The 24,373-nt window shown below is 44.5% G+C and overlaps 1 protein-coding gene across 1 annotated transcript in view; it reads right to left on the minus strand.

Annotated features, from left to right (window-relative positions):
• Positions 1-24,373, minus strand: part of adgrb2 (adhesion G protein-coupled receptor B2) — a 1,091,625-nt gene that overhangs the window by 475,947 nt on the left and 591,305 nt on the right. The window contains exon 14 of the mRNA XM_078566906.1: positions 11,164-11,239. Within this exon, the coding sequence (XP_078423032.1) occupies positions 11,164-11,239 (76 nt within the window). The remainder of the gene's footprint in view (positions 1-11,163; positions 11,240-24,373) is intronic.

The raw sequence follows: 24,373 nt of genomic DNA on the forward strand, positions 1-24,373 counted from the left end.
GGGCACCTGTGGTTCTGGGGACCTCCAGAGAAGACCGAGATGGATCATCCTCACGGCACTTCTGGCTGAAGATTGTTGCAAATGTTTCAGCCTTATGTTTTGCACTGATGTGCTGGAAGCCTCCATCAATGAGGATGGGGATATTGTTGGACCCTCCTCCTCCAATGAATTGTTGAATCGTCTTATACCCACAGTATTTATATGGGTAGTCCAGTTCAGTTTATGGTTAATGGTAACCCCCAGGATGTTGATAGTGATTCAGTGATGGTAATGCCATTGAAATTCAAGAGGTGATGGTTAGATTCTCTCTTGTTGGAGATGGTCATTGCCTGGCACTTGTGTGATGCGAATGTTACTTGCCACTTGTCAGCCAAGCCTGGATATTGTCCAGGTCTTGTTGCATTTGTACATGGATTGCTTCAGTATTTGAGGAGTAGCGAATGGTGCTGAACATTGTGCAATCTCTAATTAATTTCTAATGCTTTAAGGTACTGCGAATAAGTCACAGGGGGGCCCACGCTGGAGCTGTGTAATTCTGAGTTGTGAGCTCAGCAAAGAAATTGGAAGATCATTGAGCCAAAAGCTATAGGAAGGACCCTCATGAAATATTGTACCTTGGCAAATAGCTGAAGCACTGAATAGAAATCAGACTGCATTCCAGATAGCAGTTATATACTGTCGAGTTGGCTAAGGAAAAGTGAATGAACCTCAAAATTTATGCAAGGTAAGGAAATTCTTGGGGGGAAATACAAAGTAGAACAGAGTTTATTGTATAAGTTTTATGAAGCTATAGTGTTAAGTTAATAGTGCTTAATTTGTTTAATTCTTTTTGATACACAATAAGTTTTTTTTGCTTTAAAAATGTGAAATCTTGTGGTTTGGTTCTGTCGATTAATTGCTGGTTAGTCGGATTTCTTTTTTAAATGTTAACGGTCCCTAACTGCATCATAAAATCACAAATTTAACATTCTCATCCTTGTTTTCAAATTTCTCCATGGTCTCTCCCCTCTCTATCTCTGTAATTTCTTCCAGTCCTACAACCCTCTGAGATTTCTGTGCTCCTTTCATTCTGACCCCTTGTCAGAAAATTACCCCCAATTTTAATTGCTCCTAATTTTAATTGCTGCCTTGGCCCTGGAATTCCCTCCCTAAACTTCATTGCCTCTCCACCTGTCTTTCTTCCTTTAAGACTTTCCTTTAAATCTATCTCTTTGATTAATTGCATTTGGCCATTGCCCTAATATTACCTTATGTGGCTTGATACTTAGGGATGAGTTTTCCACACTTGCCACTGGCGGGACTCGTGGCAGGTGGGGGGCACAAAATTTGGAGTGATGTCGAAAGTCAGTTTCCCATCAGGGGGAAATTGGTTTGGAATTTTGTTCTCCCGGCTTAAATGATGGGTTGAGTTTCCTGCTGATCCGTGGCAGGAACTATATTTACATCTCATGAATGCTCATTAAAAACGCAACCTGTTGGAATCACGTTCTCACCCTAAATTTAAATGCCCCGCCAACGGATAACTGGAAACGTCTGTTTCATGACCATATAAAAGTGCCATTCATCTGGCAACCTTCACTTCATTAGCGACTTCAAAGTAAGTAGATGCTGCTTTTGCCTACCTTTCACAGTGATGCTGCGAGATCTCAGTGCTTTTATGAGGTTACGCTAGGGCTGCTGCATGGGAGGCAATACTAGTGGGGAGGGGGAAGACAGAGGCATGATTAGGGGAGAATGAGTGGAGCCAGGGAGGCACGGGATTGAGACAGAAGCATGACTGGGATTTGGGCATGGGAGTGAGTGAAGCCAGGGAGGTAAGGGGAAAAGTCAGGGACATGATTGGTTGGTGCGGGTGGCGGGGAATAAGTGGAGCATAGAGGGGAAGACTGGAACGTAGACACATGACTTGATGGGAGGAGGGTTGTGGGGGTTGTCAAAGGTACAGAAGATGATAATGTGAGACCGTCCTGGGGCTGAGGACACACTGTCAGGGGCAGAATCAGAAGACAGTCCTGGGGCTGAGGCCACACTGTTGGGGGCAGAATCAGGAAACTGTCCTGCGTCTGAGGCCACACTGTCGGGGGCAGAATCAGGAGACTGGGGCTGAGCGGGCCATAATAGAGGACTCTGCATGGCATGTATGTCTTGGTCCCAATCCTGGTAGAAGGAAGGCCTCTCTGGACAGTGATGGTCGGGCACAGCATGCAGTACAGGGTGTGGTCAGTGTGCCACAGAGATTGGTCCTAGGGGTTTGAAAATCATTTTGGGAAGCAGATGGCACAGTCACGGTCAGGGGTGCATCTGCATCCTGTAAAACTGGTAACTCGGGCGGGGGGGGGGTAGTTTTGTAAGGTCTCATGGTTGGGGGGGCGGAGTGGTGGTGTCCTGGAAAGTCATGCCACATGTGGCCTCAAGGAGGGGAGGGGGTCAGGTCAACATAAGGCATGAGGCATGGAAACATCAACAGAAAAGTGTTCCATCGGGAGGACAGGAATATTAACATGAATGAAGATTGACTCCAGAGAGACAGGGGGAGGCAGGAGAGTGATCGGAGGGAGGGGAACTTATATGTGGTGAGGATGGAGAAAGATAGGAAGGACTTATAATGTAAGAGGGGGAGGCTGGAAGCTGGCCTCAAAAGGAAACTGAAGCACTACCATCTTGACTCGGATCTCGAATGACACAGTGGCAAATTAAGTTTTTTTAAAAATTGCCCAGGGAGGAACCAACAACTGTAATTTTGGGCCAGTTGAAGGGGCACCCTAATTTTCAAGTCAACTCCTGCATATTATGGCTCAGCTGAGATCTGTTAACATGTATCTAATGCTAATTGAAGCAGTTTGGCACCTTAACTCATGGCGTGCATTCACGTGAGAATCCATTAATGACTGGGGAACTATTTGATTTGGTCTGACTGCGCACATCTCAGTAAGTGATGCATGTAAAGAGGGAAAGGGATGCAAACAATGAAGATGCCATGGCTGTTGTACATAAGCATCAAGCTCTAGACAACATGATCATTTCAATGGTCTTGTCTCCCAGGCCACAATGGTTGCAGTCATGAAATTGGGGCTAGGCTGGGACAGTGTCTAGGCTAAAGGAGGCAGGGTGACAGTAACCTGATTGAGGGTGAGAGCACATGGATTTATTCAGCATATTCAAAGCTCCTTAGTGAATGTGCAGTCACGTCAGAGGGGGATGCTCAGTCACCTGTGAACTTTCAGGATATGCATCAACTATAAGGGGTGGCCTGGGGATGACATATCAGAAATGAGGGCAGGCCTAAGGCTCCACACTGGCCTCGTGAGGTGCCAACTGGGGAGGACGTTCCAGGGTAAAGTTCTATCATCTCTCATTTCTATTTGTCCACAGATACAAGAAAGAATGTAGAATGCTGGCTACAAGCAATGCTGCCTTCTTGACTGCTCTGATGCAAGTGAGGAGAAGGTCCCATTGCTGTAGGGCACAGCTCAGGAAGCAGCATTGCCCTGAGGATCAAGAGCTTGTGAGGGCCGAATAAGAACCATAGGCTGCTGACAAGGGATCACATCCATGGGGGTGTTTGGCGTGACCAAGGGTCTACAGAAGACATCTATCATGCATGGGAATGAGCAAGAAACAGTACTGTAGACACCTGCAATTGTCAATGGATGTGGCGGATCATATCTGCCACACCTTCAGTGAGGATCTCACTCCGCACGGGCTGGGAGGCCATCCAATGCCGGTTGTGCTGAAGCCAACTTTCAGCCTCAACTTTTTTGCCAGAAGATAGTTCCAGGGTTCCCACTAGGGACCTCTGCAGAATATCGCAATTGTCTACTCATAAATGCAAAATGGAGGTCACCAATGCCCTTTTCAATAAGGCCCACAATTACATCCAGTTCTTCATGGATGAAGCCAGCTAGGCTGCCAGTGGGATTTGCAGCAATCTCTGGCTTCCCACAAGTGCAGTGTGCCATGGACTGCACGCATGTGGCCTTAAGAGCCAGTGAGATTTATCAACAGAAAAATCTTCCACTCTGTCAACGTGCAGCTGACCTGTGATCGCTGAAAGCAGATTATGCAGGTTTGTGCGAGGTACCCTGGGAGCTCACACGACTCTTACATCTTGAGTCACTCATAGGTGCCACAGATCTTCAGGGACCCTCAGTGCATTTAGGGTTAGCTCCTCAGAGATAAAGGGCACCCCAAAAGATGTGGCTAATGACACCCGTTCAGCGGCCATAGAGTGCTTTAGAGGAGAGGTACAATGTGGCACATACTGCAACACTGTCCTTAATTGAGCAGAAATTGGCATGTTGAAGATGCGATTCAGATGTCTGGACTGATCAAGTAGCACTCTCCAGTACTCTCCACAGAGGGTGTCCCACATCATTGAGGTGTGCTGTGCCCTACACAACCTGGCGCTATAAAGGGGTGAATGAGATACCACATGAAAATATGGAGGAGGTGCATATCTCCTCGAACGAGGAGGACATAGAAAGGGATAAAGTTGACGAGGGCAAGGATGATGACACCTCACATGAAGAGGCCACTGCACGGGCATGATGGCCACTGCTTAATTAAGCAGACAATTGGCATGTTGAAGATGCGTTTCAGATGTCTGGACTGATCAAGCAGCACTCTCCAGTACTCTCTACAGACGGTGTCCCGCATCATTGAGGTGTGCTGTGCCCTACACAACCTGGCGCTGCAAAGGGGGGAATGAGATACCACATGAAGAGATGGAGGAGGTGCATATTTCCTCGAACGAGGAGGACACAGAAATGGATAAAGTTGAAGAGGGCGAGGATGATGACACCTCACGTGAAGAGGCAATTGCATGGGCATGATGGCCACTGCTGGAATGCATTCGTGGTTACAGCGACGGTGTGCAGTTCCAAGAGCAAATCCAGCAGAAACTGAATGTTCTGCTGGACCAGGGTCTCCACGGCAGGTGCTAGCCTTCCAATGGTGACTTCAATGCGCTCTCATGCCGGAGCCATGAATTCGAAAGAACGTGGATGGACTCCTCCATCCTTCATTCTAATCTGCTGTCGGCCTCTGATAAACCTGCCAGCTGTCCCCATGCCTGTCTCCGCAGCTCCAATATTTCTCCGAGGGCTGATTCCAGAGGCTCATCATTGGACTCTGACTCAGCAGGGGTCTGGTCTCCAGCAGTCCTCCGAGTGTTGGAGACCTTGGTTGTCAATGTCTCTGTCTGCTATGAACCCATGATTCTGAGGTACTCACCAGATAGTGACTGCGAGCCTGATCTAGAACATGGTCCCACCAAAGTGTGTGTATCTGCATTGGTCGAGGGTGCAGGTGAATGCAGTGCCGGGTAGTCTTCAGGTGCCTCCTCAGCCTCCTTATCCAAGGTTCTCTGGAGGTGGGGCTGATGCACTGGCTGGCACTCTGCCTCTGCCTTTTCTTGCTGGTGGCTGGAATAGAGAAAAGAGATAATTAGTCATTAGCTAAACAGGCACCCACATTATAGGTCACTCACAGTCATTGTCTGCCTGTGGCCGATGAGTAATTGATGAATTGATGAACCCTCACTGGCTTGTTGGGAGACGCCGATCTCACCTTCTGCGCAGGAGCGGTCCCTGTACTCTCCACCGAGCTGTGCTGCCTGCTCCTCGTAGGGGAAGAATGGCCTCAACTCTGGCATGCCCACTCTGGTCTGGGATCTCGCCCTTTTGTTGTGGGAGATCTTGTCCTGCATAAAGACAGATAGATTGAGCATCAGATGAAAGAGAAGATCATAAGCATGCATGCCTGCTGTGTGTGCTGAGTCCTCACAAGTAAGCACTGAAGGCACCACTTGTGCAGGATGTTACATGAGATGATGATGTTAGAGTGTCTGTCAGATAATTAGTGCTGATATCCCTTCTGCTGGTACTATGTGAGATCTCTGTGGACTGTAACCCTTCGAATACCTGATGCCCTAATGAGAGTGTGAGTTTGGAGTGAGGAGAAGGTTCACTTACCCTGGCCGAGAAGATGACATAATTCATCCTCTCCGTGCACTGCAGGGTGCTCCTTTTCTGTGGTCCTTATGTGCTGAACTCCCTGGCGACCTCCCCCCCAGGCCGACGTGGTCAGGTTGGTGGACCTCCGGTTCCCACCCTGAGGATAGAGAACCTCCCGCTGGTCATGGGTTGCTTGGAGTCTCTCCAGAGAGGCCTTGCTAAACTGTGGAGCAGAGGGTATATTTCTTTTGGGCGCCAGGCTAATTTATACATTCAGCTCACACTTGTCTTGCAGTGAGTGAATGTGAGTAGGGGTGCCGTTTAAATATGGCGTCAGGACCTGCGACCCCATGTAATGACGGGGTGGATGAATCCCTGCCCTTCCCACCAGGAGCTCCTCGCTCATGCATAATTAATGAGTTGAAAAGCAGGTGATCTGGCACGAGAGCCTGCCCCTCCACCCAGCAGGAATCAGGCTGAGATCACTCGCCACTACACTCAATCAGCGGAAGGAAAAATTCCACCTGAAAAATTGCTTTACATCACTCTTGTGAAGTGACTTGGGATGGTATACTAAGTTAAAGGTGCCATATAAATATAAGTTGTTGTTGTTGAAAAAGAAATTCACAGCAAAATCTTGCACCCTGTCGACCATGATTAAGTGGAGCTTTTTTATAATTCATTCACGGGCTGTGGGCTTCGCTGGCTGGGCTAGCATTTATTGCCCATCCCTAGTTGCCCTTGAGAAGGTGGTGGTGAGCTACTTTCTTGAATCGCTGCAGTCCATGTGGTGTAGGTACACCCACAATGCTGTTAGGAAGGGAATTCCAGGCTTTTGACCTGGCAACAGTGAAGGAACGGCGATTTATTTCCAAGTCAGGATGATGAGTCACCTGGAGGGGAAATTCCAGGTGGTGATGTTCCCATGTATCTGCTACCCTTGTCCTTCTAGGTGGTAGTGGTTGTGGGTTTGGATGGTGCTGTCTAAGGAGCCTTGGTGAATTCCTGCAGTGCATCTTGTAGTTGGTACACACTGCTGTTACTGTGCATCAGTGGTGGAGGGAGTGAATGTTTGTGGATGTGGTGCCAATCAAGCGGGCTGCTTGTCCTGGATGGTGTCCAGCTTCTTCAGTGTTGTGTCCAGGCAAGTGGGGAGTATTCCATCTCACTCCTGACTTTGTGCTTGGTAGATGATGTACAGGCTTTGGGGAGTCAGGAGGTGAGTTACTCGCACACAATTCCTAGCCTCTGACCTGCTCTTGTAGGTGGATGGCTCTCTGTACTGCCAGTAACAATGAAAAAATCAAATAACGTGCTCTTGTGTTAAAATGCTTTGAAAGCAATGTAATCCTTCTGACTTCAACAATTTAAACATGCTAAAGATTTTTGAGCTTGGTGATATAATTTGGTGCTTCAGTTCCAAAGAGAGCTGTGAAAGTCAGCTTCTCATCAATCTTGTTCGAGGTGGCCAAACTCTGTATCCACATATCCATAATCCTTACATTTACACATAAGGGGACTATTTTATTTCATTTTGTTTTAAAAATCACATTTCAGCTACCAAAAAAGACTAACGCCAAAGAAGATTAACACCTGAATTTTTCAGATGGCAGGACAACATACACAAAGCTTGACATGAGTCATGCTTATCAACAACTAGAGTTGGATAATGTCTCCCAGGAATTTGTCACAAGTAATACCCACAAAAGGTTATACCAATGTACATGATTGCCTTTCAGTGTCTCCTCCGCTTGTGCCATCTTTCAGTGGACAATGGAAAGTTTCCTCAGGGACTGCCTCAGGTTTAGTCTATGTAGACGATATATTGGTGACAAGATTCACTGAAAAAGAGCATTTGGCAAACTTAGAAGAAGTCTTAAAATATTTCTTGCAAACTGGAGTGTGTTTAAAAAAAGAAAAGTGCACATTCCAAGTGAGGGAGGTAATCTATTTGGGTCACCGAGTAGATTCACAGGGCCTCCACCCAGTTGAGGACAAAGTGAGAACCATAAGAGGGGCACCTGCGCCAAAGAATGCCTCAGAGCTCAAATCATTCCTAGGAATGATCAACTGTCGTGGGCGTTTTTTTACCCAATTTGTCTACAGTGCTGGCCCCCCGCATTCTCTGCTTAAAAAGAGTCAGCGCTGGTCTAGGGAGGCGCCCCAGAAAGAAGCTTTCATAAAGGTGAAACAATTGTTGCACTCGTCCAATCTATTAGTGCATTATGACCAGACGAAAGAATTGGTGATGACATGTGACACATTTCCCTACAGAGTGGGAGCAGTGCTTTCTCATCGGATGGAGACGGCGTGTAATGGCCAATAGGTTACGTATCAAGAATGCTCATCTCAGCAGAAAAGGGATGCTCGTAGATGGAAAGAGAAGGTCTGTCCATCATCTTTGGTGTCATGAAATTTCACCAGTGTGTACATGGCTGCCATTTTACAATCGTTTCAGATCACAAACCATTCCTAGGATTAGTTAGTGAGGACAAGGCTATGCCACCCATAGCCTCAGCAAGAATACAATGATAGGCCTTAATTCTGGCAGTGTACGAATACACTTTCATACATAGGCCAGGCGATCAAATCGCAAATGCCGATGCCCTTAGTCATTTGCCTTTACAAGAAAATGATGAGCACTCCCAGTTCCACAGGTACTTGTTTCACTGTTAAATTTCTTAGATTCCTTGTGGTATGTGCTTGACAGATCAGAGACTGGACAAGTCGGGACCCAGTCCTATCTCAAGTACAAGAACAAGTGCTACAAGGTTGGTCACAGGAGCCCGTATCTGATGAAATGATACTGTACTTCAACAGAAGACATGAAATAACCAGCCAGGATGGCATCTTATTGTGGGGAGCACAAGTGATAGTTCCTCCAAAGGGAAGGAAGCCACTTTTAATTGAACTACACAGTGCCCATCAAGGAATTTCCTGAATGAAGGCCATGGCAAGCAGCTATCTATGGTGGCCTGGGATGGATGGTGAAATAGAGAGTTTAATAAAACACTGTGTGCAATGTCAGAAACTGCAAAAGTTGCCAAAAGTGAGAGCTCTGTTACACCCATGGGAGTGGCCATGTAGACCCTGGGTGCGGTTACACATTCACTACGTTGGACCTTTCCTGGGAACATGTTTCTGCTCATTGTCGATGCCCATTCAAAACGTATATGAGGTGAAGTCACCAACGTCAGCCGCTACAACTGCCATTCACAGACTACCAGAAATAGTCATTTCCAATAATGGCAGGGCATTTACAAGTGCTGAGTTTCAACGGTTTATCAGCCTCAACGGTATCACTCATGTGAAAACTGCACTGTACCACCCTTCCTCAAACGGACTGGCTGAAAGGGTGGTTCAAATATTCAAGGCAGGCATGACAAAGCTAACTGGTGATTCCTTGGCAACCAAACTACCTCGCTTTCTTTTTTATTACAGGACCTCACACAACAACAGGTGTCACACCTGCGGAGTTATTGTTGAAACACTGTCTCAGGATGAGAATGAGCTGAATTTAGAGGGGAAGGTGGAAAGGAGTCAGGGAAGTCAGAAAATAAGACACAACTGGCATAGTCGCGAGAAGAAATTTACCGTGGGAGAGCCGGTATACGTGAAAAACTTTGGGGAAGGACCAAAGTGGTTAGCAGGTGAAATAAGCACGGTGACTGGACCTCTATCTTACCACGTAGAGGTGGAAGGCTGCATCATCCAGAAACATGTGGACCAGCTAAGGAAGAGAAAGACAAATGACCAAGATTTGATTCCACCAGTGATCATGCCCGGGTCTGCATTTCCTGTTGAGGATACTAAACCCAGGGCTGACATGTCTGATGTTCCTGTAAGAGTTGAAGATACAGAACTGCAAGTGCCCACCGAAGCACCTGACATTCAGGCAAATCCGGAAAAGGAGGTTCCTGACAAAGAATCTCAAGTTGTGGAGCTACGACGTTCCACACTTACCAGGTAAACCACCTGAAAGACTGAACTTGTAAATTCCTTACCCACTGTAAAGATTACGTTGTCTTGAAAAATATGTACTTGTAAATATATGTATAGCTGATTTAAAGGAGTAGGAATGTAGTAATTCTGGTTTTATTTAGTGTGTAATCTACCTTTTAAGAATAATACTTGTCAAGGAAGATCACATGATCTGTCGTAACCAATAGGAGTAGTGCGGGGTACCTCAGAGTCAGTGTAGAGTTAGAGTTGATAGCACACGTATTATTGCTGCTCAGTATATTGTAAATAAACTTAATGTTTCCACCCAAGAAGTGCCTGCAGATCAACTCTATCATTAATAGTACAATTCGGCCACCATACAACACATGTTGAAACATCTTACCACAAATTAATTTAGTTTATTTAGAATGCAGTAATTATAAGTAAATGAATAAAGCCTGGCTGGTCAGGAAACATTCATGGCTTTATTTGTCTTGTGTTATGTGGTCAGTCCCACTTTCTGTTTAAACATCAGCTCCTGCTTTGATACTCATGTAGTATTCTCTATTTCCTTTATCTCCTTGCAAGTATTGAAGAAAACTAACAAGGCTTGAAATCTCCACTTGGCATGAAGCCCAGAGGAACTTAACAGTTTTAAGGAGCTGAAAAAGAAATCAAATTTCTGACTTGAGGAAACATTGGTTTATTTTCCACACCCTTTCCAATATTCTGGCCTTTCTATCATCTGTCTGTTTCTCAATCTCCAGTGTTTTACCTTGCTACCTTCAATCTGTTTTTCTTTATACCTCCAGTCTCTCTGATATCTATCCATCTACCTCCAGGCTTTCTGCAGCTAAAATCTTTCCTTGTTTTCTCTCTGCTTTCCTGCAGTACCTGAACTGTTGCAACCTGTTATGACTCTTGCCAATCTCTAACTCCATGTTTGGAAGTAGTTTGTTCTTACTTTGGGCATTTAAATTCTACTCCAAAAACAGGAGAACAATCATTAATATTTTTCCAGCATTCATAACTTCTATCACACCATTAACTTGGTCTAAGAACTGAAAGGATTTTAGGCATTGTCACATGTAATGCATATTTGTTTAAGGGTTACAGGGTGTAAACACATGGCACATTCTAACTATTATTGATATCTGACAAACCTTTTTGCTAGTGATATTGGAAGTAGCTAGTGACATTTATCTGGTGCCACTGTTGGCCAGGACTATCTTTGATTAATCCAATGGCTCATGGAATGTAGACTTACTTTGCAACAGGTAAGATGAGACCCAGCGTCCGGTAAAGCACAGCTCCGATGACATAATAGGCTGAGTCATCTGTTTCTGAAATGCATTGAGAAATAGTAAAGTGAAGCAATGACTTTTAGATTGTAAGTCTGAGGTATTAGGAAGTTAAAACTATTGCTTATATATCTACCTCAACACAATGGAACATTGCCGAACCACATTTTGAAAAAGACCATTTATATTTTGATCAAAGTATTTTAAACATAATTGCTATTCTCATTAGTGAAAGGAGCAACTAGGACATATATCATTAACTATTCCATATAGCACTGTATTGAGACCATAGGAAATCCATCCGTGGGATTTGTAGCATGAGACTGATATCTCTTTGGGGAGGTGTTCAGGGTAGAAATTCAGGATTTTCAATCCTTGTAAACTCTTACAAGCTTCCCTTAGGAGGTCAACCATATTCACAAAAGCCCAAAATACTTATGTGTAATGTGCTGAGTGTTCAAAAACATTATCACCATCTTACTCTAAATCCTGTTAAAAGCTGAAACTGCAAAAACTGATTTGCGAAATTTGGGTTCATTCAGGATAAAGTACAACTATTGTGGGAATGAAGTGGTTTTCAACTTCTATCAAAGGCAGTACTGAGCACCACAATGGTAGAATATAGCTACAGTCAAGCTCCCTCTACAATGTCCTAACAATGCTCCAATATAAGAAAGAAAGAACTTATGCTTATATAGCAAATTTCATGATCGCAGGGAGGTCCAAAGCAGTTCACACCAAAAAACATACTTTTGACTGCATAGTCAATATTATAACATAGGGAAACATGGCAGCCAGTTTACAGGGAGCAAGGGCCCACAAGCAATGATGAAATTAATGTCCAAATAATCGTATGTTGGATGAGGAAAAAATGTTGGCTGGGACTCACTTACTCTTAGAAAAGTGTTATTGGATCTCTTATACACGCCTAAGAGGGCAGGTAGTGTTTTGCATGAAGGTTGCGTGGCCTATCTTATCGTATCCAGTATCTGTAGTCTAACTCCGCAGGGTTGCTTCCATCTGGTTTATTAAGACTACAGAGTAGGTATGTTGGCCATGAGTACAGACTGTTCATTCTGCTTCACAGAGTCTCTATCAAATGACTGTCGATCTCACTGTTACATCATGATTTACATCACTCATTACCATAACTATACTATTAACCCATTATACTACAGATAGTCTAACATCTCATCCAGAAAAGAGTATTGTTTTAGCACTGTACTGAAGTGCCAGTTTGTCAGTCAGCGCTGGAGCAGGACTTGAAGGCACATCTCACTGGGACAGAGGTATGACACACACATTGAAATCACTTCTTCCAGTGCACCAGCATCTGTTAATTGTGGTTAGCAATATCTTTTCATTTTTTACTTTCCAGTAGGCAGGGAGAGGTAATTTTTATCTCGCCAGCCTAGATTGTATTTGAAATCCAATCACCGTGGTGAAGAAACATTGAACCAATTAAATGTGCCACCCAGATAAAAGCAAAATGCTGCAGATGCTGGAAATCTGAAACAAAGACAAAAATTGCTGGAAAAACTCAGCAGGTCTGACAGCATCTGTGGAGAGGAAGATAGAGTTAACGTTTTGAGTCCGTATGACTCTTCATGAAGACTCCTGATGAAGTCATACGGACTCGAAACATTAACTCTGTCTTCCTCTCCACAGATGCTGTCGGACCTGCTGAGTTTTTACAGCAATTTTTGCTTTTGTTTCAAATGTGCCACCCAGTCTCACTTAGCTTTGAAAATAATATTGCGACATGGCAATAACTTCTCATAAACTTTAAGAAGGAAATGGCAGAGGGAGTGCATTTCTCAACCTAAGGGTCCCATGCTTCAGTTTGCACACGATCCTGTTCTCCGCCAGAGTAAATTGGATTAAAAGGGGTAATTTGGTGCTTAAATTTATCATCCATTTGTTTTTCTAAAGAATTCTGGAATTTACATAACATATGTTTGTTTTTCAGAATGTCTCTCACCAAATTTAGGGTGGCTGACTGGCAGAACCCACACAGAGTTTCACGGTCAACATTTTTTTTTCTTCTGCAGAGCTTGCTATCAATTTGACTTATAAATCATTAATGCTTGTGAGTTCACCTTAATTCTTGTTCCCTAGAAGAACAGGACACGAGTAATGGGCATTATTATCATCCTACGATAGTTGTAGCTCAGTGCTCTCAACTGCTGATTCTTGAAAATCAGCTTCATTAGCAGGAACAAATTTCATCCAGATAGGTTTTCTTTGCATGCAAGCCTGGTACCTGAGTGATGGCAAACTAATTAACTATAAGAAACATTGTAGCTGTCCTCAAGTTCTTCCCGATGAAGTTAATCAGTAGTGAGAATCTTGGCTGGTCTTTTCCCTCTTTATAACTGATTGTTCCACTGTGAGGAACCTGGTATTGGAAATTTTGAAAGACAGTGGGAGGAATTCCTCATAAATGAGGCTAAGTGCGGTGACGAGCATTTTCAGCAGCGCCCACCTTGCTGTCTGGAATGGCAGGAACTCGTGTCCGATTCTGCGCTTGCAGCCTCATTATTTATGCAAAATCACGTATCGGTCTGAATCACCTCGCAGGCCAGGAGTTGATTCGTGCGGCCACCGTCAGCTGGCGTGTTTGAAGATCCGGGTGTCATTTTTAAAGGCCAGTTCAACACACAATCTCACTCTCTCCAGCCTACCAGAGATGTCTGGCAGTCAGAAGAGGAAGGCCGAGGGCCTCAAGAAGAAGGCAGCACCCTGCTTCATGCACCAGGCCCTCCAGGCCTTGATCAGATTGGTGCAGACGCGAAGGCATGCGCTCTCTCACAGCGATGGCTGCAGGAAGCACAGCAACCTCACCTCTCCAGCCTGGGAGGCCATCGTGGAGCAGGTCAGTGTGGCTGGCAACCGCGCCCCAAATGCCACCCAGTGCACAAAGAGGGTGAATGATCTCATCCGCTCCGCCAGGGTAAGTTATCCTTCAATTTCCTCAAATATCAAACTCTGATCACGGCATCATGCACTCAAACCGTTAATCTCTTCAGAGATCTCATGCAATCATTAGCAGGGGGCACATATCAACACTCGTTCTTTCATCGAGACTTTCACATCACCACAATCCCATCTATGATGTTGCTCACACTCCATCCTCTGGCCCTTCTGGGGAGGGATTCACACACATGGTACCACACACAGTGGGGGACAGGTATCTCACCCAATCTCTGCTCCCTCCCCTCTCATCACATGTCTTTCTTTCTGCTTCATACAGGCCAAGCTGCCGCACAACAGGTGTAGAGATCACAGACTGGGGAAAAGACGTCTGACATCATTGCCCTCACTGAGTTTGAGAAGGCTGCAGCTGAGCTGGCTGGGGAGCACAGGGATCGCTCCTGTGGAGAAGAGGAGATCGGCCTCTCCCACCAACCTAGTACGGATTGCAGCTCCATCACTTCATCAAATCCTGACATTCACAGTGAGTCACATGCAGTCTTATCTAGCTCATGCACATTAATAGAAACTCTATTTTCTAGGCACCAGCAGTTCGAGGCCAACAAACCAGTCCCGCACCAGAGTGAGCCCACAGACTTCATCCTAAGGGTAAGCTCTGGAAGAACTGTCATGGCGCTCATACACACCCCCACCAGCTCAGAGACACGCGTGTTGGTGGGGCACAGATGTGGATTAGGCTCGGCCTCACTTTTTGGAGAACACCTCACTGGCATGTCCCTGCAGCAATCGGAGGCAGGGACAGCCAAGGTCTTTGAGTCAGATGATGAGCCTCTGGAAGGCGATAGCATAGTGGTATTGTTGCTGGGCTAATAATCCAGATACCCAGGGTAATGCTCCAGGGACCCATGTTCGAATCCCGCCATGGCAGATGGTGGAGTCTGAATTCAATAAAAATCTGGAATTAGAAGTCTAATGATGGCCATGAAACCATTGTCAATTGTTGTAAAAACCCATCTGGTTCACTAAGGCCCTTTAGGGAAGGAAATCTGCTGCCCTTACCTGGTCTGGCCCACATGTGACTCCACACCCATAGCAATGTGGTTGGCTCTTAAATGCCCTCTGAACAAGGGCAATTAGGGAATGGCAATAAATGTTGGCCTAGCTAGTGATGCCCATATACCATGATTGAACAAAAAAAATGTGGCCCCCAAACCAATGCGGGAGATGCAATGACAGGCGGTAGAACATCAGGCAGAGATTCAACAGTCAGCAGACTAGAGTAAACGATGGAGGAGTCTGTCCTCGTCCTGTCTGATGCCGTGACTCTGGCAAGCGAGCGCCTCGAGATCACCATGGGAGGGCTGGCAACCACCATGGAAACCTTGGTCCATCAGGTCTTGCTGGATTTGCGCTCGGCCCTGAACTCCTTGGCCTCACACCCTGGTGGGCACCATCAAGATGTAGGCAATATGGGAACGAGGCACCTTGACCTCCCTCCAGGTGCACCATCTCCTGCAGGAGTCAGGGCCGGACCCTCGGGAACCCACAGGAGGATGAGCATCAGCTGGACACCCTGGGGGCCTCCTGTCAGGACACTCCAAGGGTGCGCACCCACTCACAGCCCCCTCAGCCTGTGACCCCATCCACTTCAGCTTCTCAGGCCGCAGAGGGCGCTTCTACCTGAGCAGGTGACTCTCATCAGGCCAGGGCCCTCCAGTCCTCGGGCCACCAGAGGACGTCTGCCAAGGTCATCACAGACATCAGGATGTAGCAGTCAGCAGGCTGCCTCCACCTCTGCTGCAGATGTCAGGGCTGCACCCAAGCATAGCGCTAGAGTTAGGAAAGTTAAGAAAAACTGATGTCACTTTTGGGTCACAGGTGTGCTAGACATGTAAATAAATTGCACTTTTGTTCCTGTCAACCGAAGGCATTATGATTTTGTACTTTGGAACCCTCTTATTTCAAGGTTTAGCCTTGTTCTCACTCAGTGATAATGTCCCACTGTGAGATTCATACCCTGTGATGTCCAACCTCAGTTGAACTAGTATCTCCTTCCTTGTGTGATGTTAGGGAGTTGTGTTTAAATCTTTACTGGAAATGTGTGATGTAAGTGTTTCTCATCCTTCTTCCTCAAGGAATACCATTGATTGAGGGCAGCTCATCAAAATTGATATTCTAGCGGCATTTGTGTCTCCTCAGTGGTAGTGGCAGAAGAAAAGACATGCACGGGAGGAGGAGGTGCCTAGGCATGTCCACATCTTAGCACAGCAGTGTTTGCATCATTAGATGGTGGTGAAGGCTTCAAGTTTTCTTTCACATCGCTCTTGTTCTGAAGTGAGCTCCCAGTTCCCATAGTGAGCTCACTCACAAGGCCCCAGGACCAAAGCAAAGATCATGGCCTGGCGAATCATGAGGTCAGAATGCGCAAGTGTAGATGTGGGACTCGTTCTTGCTGCAAGTGAGTGGACATCCCTTGAAAGAAAATGGCATTGAGGGCTTGGAGAGATGTGGCCATATTCCCTCACTTAACTTCACTCTTCCTGGAATCCGTCAGCAATTAATGTATCACAGGCATGTCTCCTATGTCTTCCTTCCTCCATGGCATGATCACGCTCATAGTGACCCTCAGCAGTCTCTTGAGGTTCCTGGGCCTCCGATCCTCATCCTTTGATCAGCGCTCATCCTCCTCCAGTTCATTCTCTGGCAGAGGTTCACCTCTTTGCATTGCTAGATGGTGAAGAATGCAATACACTGTGATGATGCGGGGAACCCTGTTGGGAGTGTACTGGAGTGAGCCGCCTGAGCAGTCCAAGCATCTGAAACGCATCTTCAGAAATCTTATGTTCTGCTCTATAAAGGAGCATGTGGATCTGAGAGTGTTGCACCTCTCCTCGGAACAACTTTGAGGACGACGCACCAGTGTCATCAGCCAACGTTTCAGTGGGTACCCAAAATCCCCAAGCAGCCATCCCTGCAGACATAATGGCCCCTCAAAAATCTCAGGCACCTAGGAGTGATTCAGGATATAGGAGTCATGGCAACTTCCAGGGTACCGTGTACAAACATGCAGTCTGTGCTTCCAGTGATCACACACCAGTTGCACGTTGATGGAATGATAGTCCTTGTGGTTTATAAACGTTAGGGACTGCTGCCATGGAACTCGTTCAGCCACATGGGTGCAGTCTATTGCTCCCTGCACTCTTGGGAAGCCTGAGATGGGGGTGAAGCCGGTGAATTTCGCAGCCTGGCTATCTTTGTCCAGAGCAAACCTGACATAATAATGGGCCTTCCTGTAAAGGGCATCTGTGACCTCTTTTATGCATCGATGTATTGCGGACTGAGAGATACCACACAGGTCTTCTTTGATCCTTGGAAAGAACCAGAGGCAATGAAATTTAGCGCTATGGTCACCTTCAAAACCACTGGCAGGGATACCCTCCAACTCCACATGGTGTCAGGTCTTCACGAAGAATGTGGGATATGTGATGCACCAGAGCTCGGGACAAGCGCAGACATGCCTGTCATTGCCTCTCACTCATTTGTAGCTAGGAGACTCTTCTACGATAAACCCTAGGTCTGGCAAGTCGACCGTGTTATTTGGGTCTCTCCTCCTGACCCTCTTGCTCATGCTCTGGCTCCGCTTGACTATGTCCCTCCTGGTGCAGCCATGTGCGGAGTCGCCTTTCCCTCCTTCGCCGCCTCCATTGCATTAGGACCCTGACAAAGGCAGCATTGAGCCCTGGATCCATATGTGCTTTTATCTTCTCTCTGATAGGAAACATTGAAGACATTAATGATCTAAGGGGAAAGAATGTGAAGCTCAGAAGATGACATGCTTTGAAACTGTAAGGGTCCATAGTTTTTCCTGCCCTACTTACATGGTGGCTGATGCCACTTTGTTCCTCAGACACTAGCACACGTATCAAGGTGACCAAGATGGCATCATAGATATGTCAAATCTTGAGCCCTGCGTGGGATGCTAAAGTTTCAGTGAGGTAAGTGACCCAACCTAGCTCTGTGCTCCGATCTCTGGTGTGGCAAGTTAATGACCAACCAGTTGCACATGGTCAATGAGTGGATGCCTTTGGCCTGTTAGGAGAATCAATTCTGGTGAACACATGACAGGCCTTCATTGATGGAATGAGGTGTCAGCTGTGGCTCAGTTCATAGCACCCTCGCCTTTGAATCAGAGGGTTGTGGGTTCATGTCCCACTCCCGGAAACCAAGAACTGTGATTGTACTCGAAAGAGTTGCAATCTGTGACTGTTGATAACTCGAAAGAATTTTTTTTCATTGATGGAATGCCATATATGATACAGCTGTGCCTCCTTCACTATTGCCTGCATACCCAAATTCTACATTCCCATGTATTACTCTTGAGATGCAGCGACTGTGATGTGAAGCCAATGAGTTATGAGTAGCCCTTTAAAAGTGCTAATGAAGGAATTGGCTTTAAGTGGCTTTCATCACCAGGAGGTCTTCCTCCTTCCTTTCTAAGCAGACTCCTCACTTGTGTGGCAACAAGAGGTTAGAGGTCGACACAAGAAAGGCCGCCTAGTGTTCGCCCTTCCCCCTGCTTGCCATTCCACAGCCTTCCCTCCCCATTGCATCTCTTGTGTTCATTAACCCCACACTCGCCTCACAGCCCTGGCTGATATGCTATTTTCTGAAAGTGGAGGCCTGCATGAGTACCACAGCACAGTGATGTTCCTTGGGGCAATGTAGGCAAAAAAGCAGGAGCAGACCAATCCTACAGCCCCGGCAGAGTGGCGTTCATTGCAACAATACCGGCACTGCGCTATGGCTGGTAGGCTATGTATGTTCCATTCATCTTGAAGTTACTAGTGAACTGAGGTCTGACGTGTGCATGCCACCTCTTTTCAAACAGATTTGAGGCCAACGTAAATTCCCGCTGGCGTGACGCAAGATTGCGAGGCCTAGCAAAATTCCAGCGAGAAGCTGTTTTAATGAGCATTCATGCCATATGCCACTAGTCGGCATGATAACCGACCCGCCATGAACACACCATCGGGAGAATTGGAACCTATTTTTCCGACGGCGGATTTGCGACTTTTGCCTGCCACTGGGTTTTATGCTCCCGCCAGCCACAAAACTCGTGGTGGGCAGGATAGGAGAATTCCACCCATTGAATTTTGGACATTCTTCCTCCTGAGTTATTTTTAAAAGTTTGCAATATTAACTCAGGGCTGTGAAATGCCATTTTTCAAGAAACCATGGGTCAAGATAGATGTCCAGTGGAGAACACCTGGAGAGGGAAGAGATGCTTTGTATATCTAAGTTAACAAAGAATGGCTGTTGCCAGGCTAATGGCTCTTGCTGATTGATTTTAAAAAATGGCCGAAGAGAAGAATTCTTTGAACATCTTAGTCGTTAAAAATCTCAAAGTGTGTCAGGATGTGCTTGGAAGCAGACTGCAAGAAAAGACTCTCCCTTCCCCTCTCTGCCCTGCCTTTGTGTTACATGCAGTCTAAGGTGAGTTAAACTTTCCTCAGAAACGTATCATCAGGATGACTCAACTGGTTTTTTAACAGTTTACAAAGTTGTGATAAGTAAGAGTCATCAAGGACATTTTCACCGAAAAATCCTTCTGAAGGAACTTCCAGAACTATTATGATTAGAATTCTCCAGTCTCTGCAGCGGACTATTTGTTTTGGCCTGTTTTGTGTTTGTGTGTGAGTATATGGGGGTTCGAATATCTGTGTTTTTAAAAAGGGGAAAAATGCTACACTTCTAAGTTATAATTTGTATGTTAACCAGTTTATTGACTTCTTTTTTAAAATGTAGTTTGTTTTATAGTGAATCCATTTTTTTGTTTTCACTGAAAGAAGCCTGGTTAGAGTTTTTGTATGCTGGGAATAACATTATCAAAAGGTAAATAATTGGCTTGTTTTGTGGGTGAATCATTAGGTTGAATTGGCAGTGAAAAATTCAGGACAATTGATAACTTAAAGGCCTTAATAGGCCTTTTAATTGTCAGCGGGCACGCCCACTGACCAAACAATTGTGCGTTGTTTCACACTCGGTCGGGTCAGGTGTGTGCCCACCCACCGAGCTAAAAATCCTGCCCCAGATTTCTGTTTCATTGGTAACTGACATGGCTTTGGAAGTTGCTATGACTTTTGTAAAGATGGAAGATTTATCGGATTGGGTTATAAAAAGTAACCAAGGCTAAGATATGGGAATTGGCAGATAATTTGAAGTTAGAATTAACCCAAGAGGTTAACCAAGAAAGCAGACATTGTTGAGGTAATAGCGCAGCATTTGAAATTGGAAGGAATACAAGAGAATTCACATTCTCCAGGGGGTAACTCATGATTTAGCTTGGATTCAGCTGCAAATGAAGCAAATTGAACATGAAAAATAAATGGAGAAACTTAAACTTGACCAGGAAAGAGCAGAAAGAAGAAGAGCATTTAAGCAGCTAGAACTGGAATTTCAGACAAGAGAGAAGGAATGAGAAAGCTTAAAAGGCTAGTATTTAAAACAGAGGCACCAGATGTTGGGGAACGTTTTGTGGATGGAAGAGTTTATCCCAACCCAGAGTCCAGTGGGGAGATGTTTCAATTTGTACATGCCATTCCAAAGTTTGAGGAAAGGGTTGCAGGGGCATTCTTCATTTCATTTGAGAAGGTAGCTAAACAAATGAAGTGGCCAAAAGGAAACTGGACATTGCTCTTGCAAAGTAGGTTAGTGGGCAGAACTCATGAGGTTTATGCATCACTTTTGGAACAGGTGTCTATGGATTATGATGCAGTAAAGAAGGCTATTCTTAGTGCATATCATTTGGTCCCTGAGGCATACAGGCAAAAGTGTCGAAACATAAGGAAACAGTCTGGGCAGACCTACATAGAATTTGAGAAGGTAAAGCAAGCTAGCTGGATATGGGAACTAAAGGTAGAGGCCACGTATGAGACCTTTAGGGAAATAATTCTCCTGGAGAAAATTTAAAAAGTTTAAGTTTCAGTATGCCAGACTGTTTCGTTGGAGTTTGCTGCTAAAGCCTTATAACCTGAAGGTTGTCTATATGGCTGGAAAAGATAATGCAATGTGTTATCCAGAATGTGATTTTTGCATATATAATATAGAAATCCAAGGATGAGAACCTATACAGAGATTCTGCATAAGGAGTGAATGAGAATAGGTGAGTGCATGTTTAAAATTTTCATACAAAATGTTGTATATGTTTTCCTATATGTTTTGTAATGAAACACATTTGAAAATGGTGTTTCATCCCTTATGGTCGAAGGCATGTGAGGAACCAGGTTTTAGAACATTTGAAGAACATTGAATTTTGGACCTTTTTCCTCCTGAGTTATTTTTAAAAGTTTGCAATATTCATTCGGGGCTGTGTATATGCCATTTTTCAAGAAACCACAGGTAAAATAGATGTCAGCGGAGAACGCCTGGAGAGGGAAGAGATACTTTGTATATCTAGATTAACAAAGGACGGCTGTTGCCAGGCTAATGACCCTAGCTGATTGGTTAAAAAAAACCTGGCCTGAGAGAAGTATTCTTTGAACATCTTAGTCTTTAAAACTCTCAGAATATATGAGGGTGTGTTTGGAAGCAGGCCGCAAGAAAAGACTCTCCCTTTCCCTCTCTCTCTGTCCCACCTTTGTGTTACATGCAGTCTAGAGTGAGCTAAATTTTCCTTAGAAAAGTCTCATCAGGATAACTCAACTGTTTTTTTTTGAGAGTTTGCAAAGTTGTGATAAGTAAGAGTCAACAAGGACAGTTTCACCAAAAAATCCATTTGAAGGAACTTCCAGACCTATTGTGACCAGAATTCTATTAGTTCAACAGCGTTGAGATCTCTTTGAATTTTATTCTTTTAAAACAAACATACTCCAACCTCAGCTGGGCACTATATTTGTTTTGTCCTGTTTTGTGTTTGTGTGTGTGTATGGGGGTTCAAATATCTGTTTTTTTAAAATTGGGCATAAATCACTACACTTCTAAATGACAACTTGTATGTTAACCAGTTTGCTAACTTGTTTTTTTTAAAGGTAGTTTGTTTTGTCATAAATCAATTTTTTTTTGTGTTTACTGAAAGAAGCCTGGATAGTGTTTTTATGCTGGGAATAACAGTATCAAAAGGTAAACAATGGCCAGTTTTGTGGGTGAATTAAACATTTGAACTATTGTTACGATCTGTGGAGATGTGGGGCTAGAATTAACTGCGCGTTCCTCTCATCTTGATCCGTAACAGCAATCTTGTTTGAAACTGGAATGCACCAGGGTTAAAGCCTTGGGCCACCCTGATCTTTGTAACTTTACCGTTCCATACATTTTCTCATTAAGCCTCTAAAAAAGGAAGAGAAGGCAGAGTTTTTTTTTAAACCAGCTGAAAGGGGTAAAAAAATGGAAACTCTCACAGTACCCCTTGACAAGCCCTCATCCCAACTGAAATAACAATGATAGTTCTAGTGATAGATCCGGACTTTCAGCAGATGTTCTCCAGGGGAAGACTGATGGAACCCCAAGCAAAATAGCATAAATTGCATAAGTGACCATTCATGATTTATCCAGTTTCTGAAGATATTCCACTGTAGTTAGGATGGGAAATCAACAGAACCTTATGAAAACTGTTTGTTAGAATGTTGTCAGTAACAGGAAAAAGATGATCTGGCTTTCAAAAACACCTTTATGTGTTCTTAAATAATTGTAGTCCTTAAAAAGGGATCTTTTAGAGAGTGGATACAATGTGATAATACATTACTCGTTTTAGCTCTTTGCACCCTATCATTGTTCAAACTCAACTACATAGCTAGCTCGTGATAAAGAAATTACCAATGAAAATCCTTAATATATTATTGAGGGCAGAACACCTTTTACATTAATTGTAATTTATCTTATCCATAAAAGAAAAATCTGTAATCACTGGAAGTCTTGGTTCAATTGAAACTTAATTGAAAATGTGTTTGCTTTGAACTAATTATCCTTTTGATTAAAAGCAAAAACAGTACGGATCTGTTTTGTCAATTCTTTGATTGGCTCCTATCTTTCTATTTCTGAGTTAAGAATTCTGTTTTTCTCTCTGATGCTCCAATTCTGATCTTGTTTCTTTCACTGATTCTCTAGTTGTGCTCTTGTTTCACGCTCTAATTCTCTGGCTCTGTTCTTGTTTTCCTCTCTCATTTTCCAGTGCTACTCTTATTTCTCTCTCTGATTCTCTGGCTCCACTTCAGTTTTGGCTCTCTGATTCTTCAGCTCTATTTTTGTTTTCCAATACTGCTTTACGCTGTAATTACTTCTCATTTATTCGATTGATACGCATCTCAGATTTTTCTCTCGGACCCTTCGGCTATCCTGAGTGTGTCTTGCTTTCTATTTTTCCTCTCTGATAGCCTGTTACTTAAGGACATTTAGGCTACATTAGCAACTGCAAAGGCATAAATGCAGTGCCAGATTCTGAGTTCAGAGATGCCAAATTAAAACATAAATTACTTTCTCTTGGGTCAACACAAGGTCTGGCTGTAGAATAATGTGCCAAATTCAGTGCAGGAATACACCAGCCTATAAGCCAGTGAGTGTCAAAGGTTCAAGGATGTGGTTGTTTACACTAAACTGCAGGTGCAAGTCTGATCCCTGGGGTCAACAAACAATATACTGGTACCTAAGTGTGGTGCACCCAGCCATATTATATAGGATACACATAATAGGTTCTGTGGCCTTGCTGGAAATCAAACACACATTAGTATAATGCATAACACAGCCAGTCTAACATAGTTGGTACAAATTAAGAGATATTAATCAGTGGTCTCAGGAGTTGAGGTTTATTCCACTAAGTTTAATATAATCATAGGAAAAGGTTCTCTGTCATGGAGCGCAGCTGAGGTAACTGAGTGAAGATTTGAAGTTTGGTGAGGGGGGAGTTCGGTGAAGTGGGGGGGAAAGGAGGTGTTTGTTTCCTTTATCTCTCTTTCTCACCCTGTAGGGCTTGGTTCTTGCTCTGCTACAGGGAAAGGAACAAGCTGTTTGGTATGTATGCGATACGTGGGTAAGCTTTATTCTATCCCTAAGGTTTAAAATAGTATACAAATTGGTGGTAAAGTTAATAGAAAATATAAATAGTAACATAAATAAGTGATTAATATAATTAAGTAATTACTTAAAACACATTAAGGATGGCAGGACAGGTGATGTGTCAAGGCTGCAGCATGTGGGAGCTGGATAACATTGTGTTCAAGGGCAAACACGCTTGCAAAGTGTTTGCAGCTT

Source organism: Cetorhinus maximus, chromosome 21, assembly GCF_964194155.1.
Source record: "Cetorhinus maximus chromosome 21, sCetMax3.hap1.1, whole genome shotgun sequence".
Classification (NCBI taxonomy): Eukaryota; Metazoa; Chordata; class Chondrichthyes; order Lamniformes; family Cetorhinidae; genus Cetorhinus; species Cetorhinus maximus.